The sequence below is a fragment of the Heteronotia binoei genome, chromosome 10 (assembly GCF_032191835.1).
Source record: "Heteronotia binoei isolate CCM8104 ecotype False Entrance Well chromosome 10, APGP_CSIRO_Hbin_v1, whole genome shotgun sequence".
Classification (NCBI taxonomy): Eukaryota; Metazoa; Chordata; class Lepidosauria; order Squamata; family Gekkonidae; genus Heteronotia; species Heteronotia binoei.
The window spans coordinates 79,073,326-79,085,627 of NC_083232.1; the positions used below are offsets into that span (position 1 = coordinate 79,073,326).

Here is a 12,302-nt window from a genome sequence, read left to right on the forward strand (position 1 = left end):
GAGCGGCTCACAATCTCCTTTATCTTCCTCCCCCACAACAGACACCTGTGAGGTGGGTGGGGCTGAGAGGGCTCTCACAGCAGCTTTCCTTTCAAGGACATCCTCTACCAGAGCTATGGCTGACCCAAGGCCATTCCAGCAGCTGCAGGTGGAGGATTGGGGAATCAAACCCAGTTCTCCCAGATAAGAGTCCACACACTTAACCACTACACCAAACTGGCTCTCTTGCCAGAGCAAGGTAGCCTGGCTCCTCTCTAAATATTTGGGATTGCTTGGTTCATTATTTTCTGACTTCCTGCCAAGATGTAGCATAAGTTGTCTAGTTTTAATACTCTTTGTGTCGAGGCTTAGCCAAGCTCTGCTATATTGGTGTGTAGCTGACTGGGGTTTAGGCATGAATCTGCCTTGATAATTTTGATTTAATTTAATTTTCCATTTATACCTCACCCTATCCTGCAAGCGGGCTCAGGGCAGCTCACAACATTAAAACAACACTAAAATGAATTGCTTCAAAAACATCATAACCACAGCTATGTCTATCAGATTCGAGAGCAAGAATCAGTACAACAAACTACACAACATAGTGTAGGCTGGAAGCTTTCAACACAGCTTGAGCACCTTGATGGTAGCGTGCTGGGTGCTGGGGGAGCAATGACTTCATAGGACGCCCGCTGGATCAAGTAAAAGCCTGGTTGGAAGAGCTCCATCTTACAGGCCTTGCGGAACTTGGATAGGTTCCGCAGGGCCCGGATATCCAACAGGAGCTCATTCCACCAGGTAGGGGCCCAGACCGAAAAGGCCCTGGCCCTCGTCAAAGCCAGACGGGCATCCTTAGGACCAGGGATCACAAGAAGATGTTGTGTAGCTGACCGCAGTGCCTGGAGCAGGGGGGGGGGGGCTTATATGGGGAGAGACGGTCCCGAAGATATGATGGGTTATTAAAGCTCTCCTCTTAAGTAAATGCAGATCTCTCATGTCACTTCTTTGGGAAACTGCAAACCTAAGAGCTCCTGGCAGGGGCTGGCAACACAAGCCCATGGTAAACACACTAAGTTCAGTACATCCACTGCAGAACTGCGGTGTTGCATGCTCCAGTTGCTGTGGAGAAAGAGCAGACTGCCACGACCTCATGAATTGTGGGAAAGCAGCAAGACAAGACTTGGCCAGCTCTAGCTCACAGAGGGAGCATGCCAAGTGCAAGGCTGGGCGGGGGGTGGGGGGGTGGGAAGCAAGAGGAAAAGCCCACAGTGGAGGTGTGAGCCAAGGAGCTGGCCTTTGGGTGGAGCTTGCCAGGAAATGAATGCCAAAACAGGGCACATGCAGGATAATAGGAAATTACACCTCACCATATTATTTCATTCCCACCATCTGTGAAAGATCTGGTACCTTGTTACTGTCTGACCAGTGCAGTTTATGGCGTAAATTAGCAATCCCTGAGAGTATCCATTAGTTGCTGCTTGGGAAGGAGGAGGGAGGCTTCCTGCTCTAATCTGTTTGAGGATTCTAATTTTTTATTTCATTCCTTCTTTGCAGGATTCCACTGTGGTGTGTAAGAAGAAATGCTCACCCCCTGGAGAGTGCGTGAAAGCCAAAGAACAATGCTGCAAGGAGTGTGTCGTGTTTATGTCTTCCGAGGAAAGAAATGTGTGCAAGTTTGGTAACAAGATCTTCCGGGTAAATGCCCTTAAGAGCACCTCTTGGGTAAACCGGCAATGCTTGGATTATCATCGGGTTGCTGTGAATACAGAGCTGTGGTGGTTTTCTTGTGGACAGAAAATTAGCTAATTCCGCAGTCCTGTCCAGATTCAGCCTTTGCTCCCTGGGGAGACAGCTGAGCTGCTGCCCCCATGTTATGAAGTGCATTATATTGATGCAATTCCACTTTCCCGTGCAAATCCTCATAGCTGTGGAAAAGACATTTCTCTCTCACTTGCAGACATTAGTGCAGCCAGAAAGAACTTACCCCCCTGCTTCCCCTGCTGAGGCAATAGCAGCTTTATTTGCTGTTCTGGATGCAGTTCAGCCCACAGCCATAAGTACAGACAGTACTTCGTGGATTGGGGAGCCGTCTGTGCGGTAATACTCCACTCCTGCCCTCGTCCACTCAGGGTCATTGGGGATTCCCTGCAAAACACTTCCATACTGTTGAGCGTCTGTTTGTTTTTTCAAGCAGTGCAGGGCTTATCCACCCACCCCGTCCCGCCGAAACACATTTTCTGCTGGAACTGATATCTGTCGCTGTTTGGACATCTGTATGTCAAGAGAGCCTTGGATCAGATGGAAAGCAAAATCCCTTGTGCATGCAGAACTTACTCAGCCAATGCTTCTTTTCATTCATTTGCATTTTTCCTGTTTGCACAAAGATGCAATTTATAGCGGTCCTGGATATCCTGTTTATAAGCCATTGAAAGGAATACTTTTAGTTCAGTCAGCATTCACACACAGAGAACCTGTTCAGCACCCAGCCGATTGTCTTTTCTCTATAGGACATTAAAATACATTGCCTTCAACATTAGTTAGGTTCCACAACATTCGTTAGGAATGTTCCCTCTAAGCTGCAGAGTCTTGTGAGCAAAAATTCAACTTTGTGAGCTACTAGTATTAAAGTTGTGAGCTACTGGATAAATAATTGTGCTCTGGGCCATTTTTCCTGAGTTAAGACAAAAATGTGTGAGCTAGAGGCTAAAAATCTGTGAGCTAGCTCACACCAGCTCAGCTTAGAGGAACACTGGTTAGGATCTACTTTTTTTTAAGGTAAAGGTAGTCCCCTGTGCAAGCACTGAGTTGTTACCAACCTATGGATGACATCACATCATGACATTTTCTTGGCACACTTTTTATGGGGTGGTTTGCCATTGCCTTCCCCAGTCATCTACACTTTACCCTCAGCCAGCTGGGTACTCATTTTACCACCTCGAAAGGATGAAAGGCTGAGTCAATCTTGAGCTGGCTACCTGAACCCAGCTTCCGCCGGGATTAAACTCAGGTTGTGAGCAGAGCTTGGACTACAATACTCCAGCTTTACCTCTCCTGTGCCCTGGGGCTCTCTTTAGGTCTGTGCAAATGGCTTCAGCACCTTCCAGGTTTCCAAAGAGGTTTGCCATATGATACATTGGTGGGAAAGAACGAGTCACATCACTCATTCTTGGTTCCAGTTCCCCAGTGAGCCTGTTTGGCAGCTGAAGATCCTGTGTGCAATGCTTGACAATCAGATGGAGCCAAACAGATTTGATCAGCCCAGGCAGCACAATGCAAAACAGCTGCCAAACAGATTGCTTAGAAGCCGATTCCCAGCTGATTGGGGGATGATCTGGGAGCGGGCTTCCAGTCTCCCTCCTTGGAAACTTTGTTGAGCCCCAGCCATGCTAGGAGAGAGCAATGTGGTGGTGGTGAAGTCAGAAGCTGACTGCCATCTGATCCCTGAAGCTGGCTTCAGATCTCCTAGCCGTGGAAACTTTGCTGCCTGTCTGACTCTCTGGGACACAGGAAAGCTTTTTTTTTGGGGGGGGGAGGGGAAGGTTGGAAGTTGACTCTTAGTTACAGACTCTGATCTCTGAGTTTCCTGAGTCACTGCCCCCAAGCACAGCAGTTTGGTGGTGGTGGTGGGGGGGGGCTGATTAGATACTAATTAGGATTGGGCTTCTAACTTGCCACCCCATCGAAAGCAAGGACGTCAAACTCATTTGTTATGAGGGCCAGATCTGTCATAAATGTGACTTTGTCAAGCCAGGCCATGTGTGTCATAAAATATGCCAGGTAGCAGAGATATAAAACTTTATAAAGGACACAGACAAAACACACACACACAGCCTAATCCATCTCACTGGCTTGTGAGCCTCAGCCAACAGAAGGAAGAGAAGCTTGGCTCAGTAGCTCAGTAGTCCAATTGAGAGAGCCTGGCAAAGCAAGCTCTCCCTTTTCCCCTCATCCCAAGGGAGGAGCTTTGCCCTGTAGCTCTGTGCGATTGAGTAAGTCTGGCAAAGCAAGTGATACAGACAGAAGCAAGAGAGAGAGAAGGAAGCACATGACAGTGTGTTGCTTGTGGGCCTGATAGGAGCCCTCTGAGGGCTTAATTTGGCCACCAGGTTGCATGTTTGACACTTGATCTAAAGCTTCTGATCTCTAACTTTACTATATCTGCATCTTCCTCAAATTTAGGTGGGGGGACCAGGACCAGAAGCAGAGTTTTTACACTGATCATCTGAGAGTCAACTTTTGATTCCCCCCAACCTGCCCCCCCCTTTGCTGTGTCCCAGCTGGTAGGCAGAAGTTTCTTAGGCTGTGCCATCAACAGCTGTCTCTCAGTCAGGCCTTTGTTGTAGAAAAAGCCCAGCAGGAGCTTGTTTGCATATTATGCCACACCCCCTGACACCAAGCCAGCTGGAACTGCGGTCCTGTGCATTCCTGCTCAAAAAAAGCCCTGCTCGCAGCTAATCCTTGCAATCAGCTTTCTATTGGCTTCTGGATCCTCCCACAATTCCCCTGGGTTGCAGCTACCTGGTGACCCTGCAAAGTTTCCCAAGCGGGAGGTCAGCAACTGACTCCCAGCTGATAGGGGATTAGCTGAGAGTTTGCTTCAGATACCCTGTGGCAACTAGCCTGTTGGTGTCTGACTTGACAGATGTTTGAGCATCACATATCAATTGTTCTACAGAACAAAAAAAAATTAAAATATATTATGCTTTTTGTGTCTGACTGTAGTGGCCTTTGGCTATATGCAATAATGCTATTTGTACTTTAAATTTTTTTTAATTGTTCAAGACTGAGTCCTGCCTCCTACAGTGTCCAGTTATGGCTGACTCAAAGAAATGTTCCATAAATCAGGCAAAACAAAATGAGGGGAAAAAAACAGCAGGTGTATATGACTGATTTATTATAGATGACTTATTTATTATACGACATCCCTATGTGCAGGCTTTGTCAGGGGAATCAAAACATTCACCTAGTGTTCGTACAGTCCACAGCAATTAAATTCACTAGGTGAAACGTGTAGGGATCTATCACCTGGCATTTCCCCCCCCCCCCCACCTTTTGTTCTGTTGGCACATTGCTGATGCAGCCCAGTTTTTCCTTTATCCATAAAACAGGCAACACTGGTGCAATCAGTTGCCATTTTTTCATAAGTACCCTAATTATACTGCTAGCCTGTGGGTCTAACTACACATTTTCCTCATGTGCTCTCTACTGTTTCTCAGGTGTGTGCAATCAGGTATATGTTGTGAGTTCCTTGTTGAGAACTTGTCAGGCATGTGTGAGCCCAGTCTGGGTCAGCAATATAGGGAGAAGGAGCTTCAGCACCAGGCAATGTTCCCTCTACGCTGTGGAGTCTTGTGAGCAAAAATGCTACTTTGTGAGCTACTGGCATTAACGTGAGCTACTTCGTAAATTTGTTGCTCTGGAGCCATTCTCCTGAGCTAAGACAAATATGTGAGCCAAAGGCTAAAAAACTGTGCACTAGCTCACATTAATTCGGCTTAGAGGGAATATGCCCCCAGCTTTCCCCCAATCTGAAACAGCTGGGGGGAGCGGGTGCTATTTTCTCCATTGGGAAGCCTTAAGGGTACCTATCAGTATGCATGGAGCTGCAACCCTTGCAAATAGCAGCCCCCTGAAGCTATTTTAGGCTGGGAAAACCCCAGCAAACCCCAGTCAACATTAGCAAACCTGACAGAGGAGAAAAGAGGGTGGTGGTTAGAGGAGGGAGGAAGAAAGTGTCACTGGTGAAAGGGGAGAAGAAGGTGCCTGATGGTGGGAGAGGCAGAGAAGAAGGTGGTGGTAGGAGGGAGAGAAAGAAGAGGCGGCAAGGGTGGAGGAAGTTCGGCAGCATTAGTGATGAGATGGTTGGGTGGGAGACAGGCAGTGCAAGGAGGGCAGTGGGGGGAAAGGAAGTGGAAGTCAGCATAGAGATGAGATTTCCACTGCCCCATGAGTTCCTCATAGGTCTCTAACTTGTGCGTCTTATTTTCCACAGCTTGGTGAAACTGGAACACATCAGCAGGCATACTTTGCATCGTCAACCTGATTCTGCCTCCCTCTTTATCTTCCCTCCTCCTTTGATTCTTGGCTAATTGTAACCATTTAAGCTTACTATCCTCCTTCTCTCCCGCAATGCTCTTCAGTTCTCCTGTGTTTTCATACATGGGAGCACGCTCCTGCAAAACTGCAGCCTCTGTGCTAGTGACAGTCTGCATCCTACTAAGAAGAAATGTATTAGAGAGGGAGGGCAGAGGCAAACCTTCCATAATGAAAGGCAGGGCAACAAGTGCTTCATGTGTCTGGTCTCGAGCACCATTAACACCTGGGATGTAGAGAACTTTAGAATATTCCCACACAAGCTGCACTGATATTAATAGATAGTGTGCAAGAGAACTGCACTAAGGGTATTTAGCCTAGAATGTTTTGAAGAAGGGATGGTGTGGAGAGAGTGGCAGGGAGAACCTTTTCTCCCCTCTCTCATCATGCTTGAACCTGAGGTCATCCACTGTAGCTGAAGGGTGGGGAAATTCATATCAACAAAAGGAAGTATTTCTTCACCCAGCATAGTTAATGTGCGGCACTCTACCACAAGATGTGGTCATGAACTCGTGAAGCTGCCTTCTACCGAACCAGACCCTTGGTTCATCAATGTCAGTATTGTCTTACTCAGACCAGCAGCAGCTCTCCAGAGTCTCAGGTTTTCACATTACCTCCTACTAATCCTTTCAATTGGCACATTTACACACACTAAATAATGCACATTTAATACAATTTGCAATTGGATTTTACTGTCTGAAATGGCAAAATCCACTTTCCAATGGTAGCTAAAGAGGACTGAAACTGCATTATTTAGCATGTGTGGAAACTCCCATAGGTCATCTGGGGATTAAACCTGGGACCTTCTGCATGCCAAGCATCAACGGCCATCAACTTGGAAGGCTTTAAAAGGGGGAGTGGACAGATCCATGGATGATTGGGCTGTCTGTGGCTACTGATCACGATGGATATCTACTCTTTCAGTACCAGAGGTTGTATGCTTCTTTAAATCAGTTACTGGAAAGCATAGGTGAGATTAAAGCTGTCTCAACCTTCCTGTTTGTGGACTTCTGGAGGAAGCTGATAGGCCACTGTGTGAACAGAATGCTGGCACTGGTGGGCCATTGGTCTGATCCAGCACGGCTCATCGTATGGTCTTATGCACAGGAGGATTTTCTGTGAAATTATGTTCTAGCTTAATTAATTAGGGAAAGAAGGGTGCCATTTGGATTTTCTATTCCAACACAAAAGGTACCTTGTGATATCTGCACAGAGAAGTGGCAAGAAGCAGACATTGTCTGTATACTTGCATGCAGCTATCGAGAAAGCATAAAATGTGGTGTGTTGTTGAAAAGAAGGAATCTCTCATGTGAGGAATAAAGGGACCAGAGTTTGCTATCTAGAACAGATGAGCACATAGTTAATTAAATAGATACAATGTTTGCCCTAATAAGCGCCAGGACCGATTTCCCACTCGCCTTACGCTGTTCTCCTCTTCTCAGGGGGGGCTTCCGTCTGATTTCGCACTACTCTGCCCCGGGGCTGCAACTAGCTTCAACCTTTTTCACACGACAAACAGAAACTGGTTTTTAGAAGTTTCTGTTTGCCACATGAAAAAGCCAAAGCTAGTTGTAGCCCCGGGGCAGATAGTGCGAAATCAGACGGAAGCCCTGCTGTGAAGAGGAGTGTGAGAGCAGCGTAAGGTGAGTGGAAAATCAGTCCAGTTGTTTGCAAAGAACAGTATAGAATCTTTTACTAGGAGAAAATAGGCTGTTGGAGGTTGTTCAGGGTGCTGCAATGAAAAGCAACACGAAAGGCTGATTTTTTTTGTTTTAAAGGAAAGATAAGGCTGTTCTTACAGATTGGGAACAAATATACAGTTTGGCAAATAGAAGGTTTTTTTTTTAAAAAAAAAAACCTATATCCATCTCATCTCCATTGTACTTCAGATCATGTGGTTCCATAATGCCTCCTGTTTTCGTTCTGTGGCATTACTGTCTGCCCCCACACCCATTGCATTCCGATCAATCAAAAGCTTCCATATGGTGGCTATAAAAAGAGTAGCTCAGGACCATCCGTGGGTGAAATGGAATGCTTTAGGAACCACATTTGGGCACATGTGATCAATCTATAAGGAAGAGGGCCAGGGCATTTCCGAAGCAACATTTTGGAGCCATAGAGCACTAAAAGGGAGGTGTAATAGGAGGTACAGTAAGATATTTTCTGTACCTGCTAGAGTTTGAGGTTGTTGTTTTTTTTTGCTCTATAAACATTTTTCAGATGTTAAGCAGATTGGATGTCTGCCCTAGCACTGTAAATAATCTGAATCTGAATTCACTATTAAGTACATTCCCTGGGTTAAAGGAGAATGATGCCACAATCTGGGAATCAATCTGCTGCATCCTGAGATCTGAATCAAATACTTTCACGCACAGTAACTTAAACATCCCGATCACATGGCTGTATTGTATCAGATTTTTCTAATTATATCATCCCAAATGAGACAGCCACGATGCTGGGTGTTTGCAACTTGAATATTCTTTTTCCCAGCTAATCAAGCTGTTGATAGAACATTCCAAATGTGTCTTAAAACTGGAATATGACTTCTTTAACGGGAAAGACCAGAGTGGGAAAAAAATTATTCCTGATGAGCCCCCCATCCTTAATCCAACGGGGTGGAGAGGGGCACCTCACGTTCTGCTCAGACTAAACAATGATATAACTCCAAAGTGGCTCCCCCCACCCTTGTATAACAGGATGATACATGGCTGGGATGGCTGGCTCCCTTCTGCCGCCCCAGCTAATGGCTGTCTCATGTTCTGTCTCCTGCAGGATGGAGAGATGTGGTCCTCCGTCAACTGCACCATCTGTGCTTGTGTCAAAGGCAAAACAGAGTGTCGCAAGAAGCAGTGCATTCCAGTCAGCAGCTGCCCTCATGTGAGTGTAACGCAAAGCCTGTTTTCTCCCTCCTGTTTATTCATTGGCAGGGTCTCCCAGTTGTATCCCAGGCAGAAGGCTTTGTGCACCTGGGAAAAGAGAATCACACAAAGCTCCAAGTTTGGTGACAGCCTAGAATATCCAGAACAATATAGCACCATTCCTTCCCCCCTCCCCCAACCAGCTATTGTTTCTGGACTTGAGTTTGTCTGTTTCCTCCAAGAATTTCTCTCTATATGGCAGTTTTTCTACATTACTTTTCACAGTTTTGTTGCTCCTCTTTCCCTCCCCACTTGGTTTCTCACTTGTTCTGTGGTGCCATGTTACTCCATTTACTAGCTTCCTTTAATAAGCATCCCTTTGCTTATTGTCTCCCCTGATTTAGGGGAGGGCTTGCTATTGTCAGGGCTTGCTATTGTCTTCCCTAATTTAGGGGAGACAATATGGCTCACTGGCACAGTTTGTGCTTTGCAGTGCAGAAGGTTTCAAGTTAGGGATGCCAGCCTCCAGGTGGGACCTGGGGATTCCCTGGAATTACAGCTCATCTCCAGATCAGTTCTCCTGGAGAAAATGGATACTTTGGAGAGTGGATTCTATGGCATTGTATCCCACTGAGGTCCCTGACCTCCCCAGGCTCCACCTCCAAATCTCCAGTAGTTTTGCAACCTGAATCTGGCAACCCTACTCCTCATCCCCACTGGTGGCCAGGGACAACCTGGCAACCCTATTCCAGGCTCAGTCTCCAGTTCAGTTAGCAGTTGCTAGGAAAGATCTCCCTTTGCCTGAGACCAGGGTCTCTGCGAATCAGAGTAGACTGTTACTGATCCAGATGGGCCTGAGCCAGTAGGTGGCGACTCCATATGATTTCAGTAGATCTTGCTCACCTGGAAGTGAGCTAAGGGTCATAATTTAAGTTATTGAATTGTTGTTGCTGCTGGAGGGGAAGGAAATTGATTTATGATGTCTTAGTGTGGGACCAATTTGCAGATGTGAAATTGCTGCTGCATTTCCCATATACAAACATTCTGAGGTTCACACTTGTTTACATTTGTCCATAGAGGTATTGTCAGTGGGCTCCCTTCCAGCGTCCTGTACAGCAGTCTGTACAGTTTTTTTTTTTTTTTTAAGGACAGTACATCTTCCTCCTTTCCCCCAGCTGGCCTGGATCCAACTCCATTCTGTCCTCATTGTGCCATGTAGCTCAGCAGGCCAGACCCTAATAGCCTGTCAAGTTATTTGCCTTAATATAACAGCAAGACTGTTTGATACTGATGTTTCTATCCAGGGGTTTTTTTTTTCTAGCAGGAACTCCTTTGCATATTAGGCCACACTGATGTAGCCAGTCCTTCTGGAGCTTACAGTAGGCCCTGTACTAAGGCCCCTGTAAGCTCCTGGAGGATTGTCTACATCAGGGGTGTGTGGCCTAATAAGCAAAGGAGATGCTGCTACAAAAAAAGCCCTGTATTCTATCTAATATTCATATATAAGAATTTTATGCTTGGGTGGGGGGGGGGAGCACATCTTCATGACTCAGCAACTCTGTTACTAGGGATGGGCACAGTTCAGAAAAAAATGAACCACAGAGGTCCGAGGTCTGTGGAGTTTATGGATCCCCGGACCCCAAACCTCCACATTTAATGGACCAGGTTGTGGTCCATTTGGTTGGGGCAAAAGTCATTTAAAATTTCAAAGGCCTTTGTGCAAAGCCACACAGCTTGTGATTGAAGGTGAGTGGCAACTTCACTCACTTCCAGGTAGGTGAAGTCACCGCTGGGCCTTCACTCATGTGTCATGTGGCTCTGCAAAAACTATTTAAAGGGAATGCATTAAATGGCTTTTGCAAGTCCTGCTGAGATGTACCTTATGAACCACCTGGGAGGGTTGTGGGAGGTCTGTGTTGGTGTTGGTGGGATGACACAGATTGGGCTTACAAACCATGAACTGGGCCCCGATCCATGGAAATATTAGGTCTGTAGTCCAGTTTGTCCCTATCTGTAGGTCCGTAGACCCACCCCTATCTGTTACTATGCCTGTAAGGTAAGGTAAAGTAAGTGGCTGCAGCATCTAGTACAATCCTTAGTTATTCTAAGTAAATCCCCCGTATTTCCTTGATTAATCAGTTCTGTGCATTCAGCAGTGTACCGTACAGCATTTCCATTATTGAGGTGTGTACTGGAGCCTCTGATCCTACAACTGTTGGGTGGATTCTCCATGGCTGCTCGCATCATATTTGTACTAATTACTGGAGACAGGAGCAGAATGTAATGAGAGGTGCAGCAGATGATGAAGAAGAGAAGAGACTAGATTTATACCCTGCCCTTCACTTGGAGTCTCAAAGCGGCATACGATCTCTTTCCCTTCTCTCCCCGCAACAGATATCCTGTGAGGCTGAGAGAGCTCTTCAAGAACTGCTGTTGAGTGAACAGTTCTTTCAAAAACTGAGACTGACCCAAGGTCACCCAGCTAGCTGCCTGTGGAAGAGTGGGGAATCAAATACAGTTTAGAGTCCTTAACCACTACACCAAGCTGGCTCTCTGTAGATGCCCCCAGGCCCTGTTTAGTCTTTCCTCCAACCCTTTTTGGATACCCAAGCAGTTCAGTCAAACATCCAAAAGAGGGCTAGGGAAAACAAGGTCACTGGAATGCAGTGTGTGGCTTCTGTTTTCTGGATTCCAGTGACAATTCTAGACCTCTGTTCTTTGGTTGAACTATCTTTTTTGAGAGTTTTATTCTGGTGAATACATTTTCAACCTCTGAGTGTGAGGTGAGATTCAAATTTATTCTGGGCATGCCGTCCTGCGCCTAACATAGAGAGTATTAAGTTTTTTTCATTCACATCTGTTATTGTTACAAACAAATGAAAAAGAAAAGTTGCTGATCTTAACTGCAGTGCCAAATGAAGCACAAAACAAGAGCAGCTGCTCGTATTGCACAACCTGAACACCACCACCACTACCAAAGACAACAATAACCCTAATTAGCTTTGTCTTTATAAAAAGACAGAGGAGGTGGGGAAGAGAGGACAGCCCTTGGATATAAAAGTCACATTAAAAGAAATCAAGGTAAAGATCCTGCAAACTGCCTAGATTCTCAGATGTGGCCTGCTCATAAATATTCATGGATGAAAATGGACTCGCCTCTTGAGCCCACTCCTAAGGGAGCTCTCAGTGCTAACAAACTCCAGCAGCACATGTTAATAATAATGGCCTTCCTTCTTCCACAAGACAAAAACAGGTTCCTGTGCCAGCATGGCAGCTCAAGTAACCAGGCTTAGCAGGTTGGCTTGCAGAGCCTAATTTTGCTTGAATTCCTGCCACTTCCAACTTGGATGATGGCTGCAGCTCAAACACTGA

At 46.1% G+C, this 12,302-nt stretch overlaps 1 protein-coding gene across 1 annotated transcript in view; it reads left to right on the forward strand.

Annotated features, from left to right (window-relative positions):
• The window catches only part of BMPER (BMP binding endothelial regulator), a 276,446-nt gene that overhangs the window by 168,900 nt on the left and 95,244 nt on the right, over positions 1-12,302 (forward strand). The window contains exons 8-9 of the mRNA XM_060247726.1: positions 1,534-1,674; positions 8,845-8,949. Coding sequence (XP_060103709.1) covers positions 1,534-1,674; positions 8,845-8,949 — 246 coding nt within the window. The remainder of the gene's footprint in view (positions 1-1,533; positions 1,675-8,844; positions 8,950-12,302) is intronic.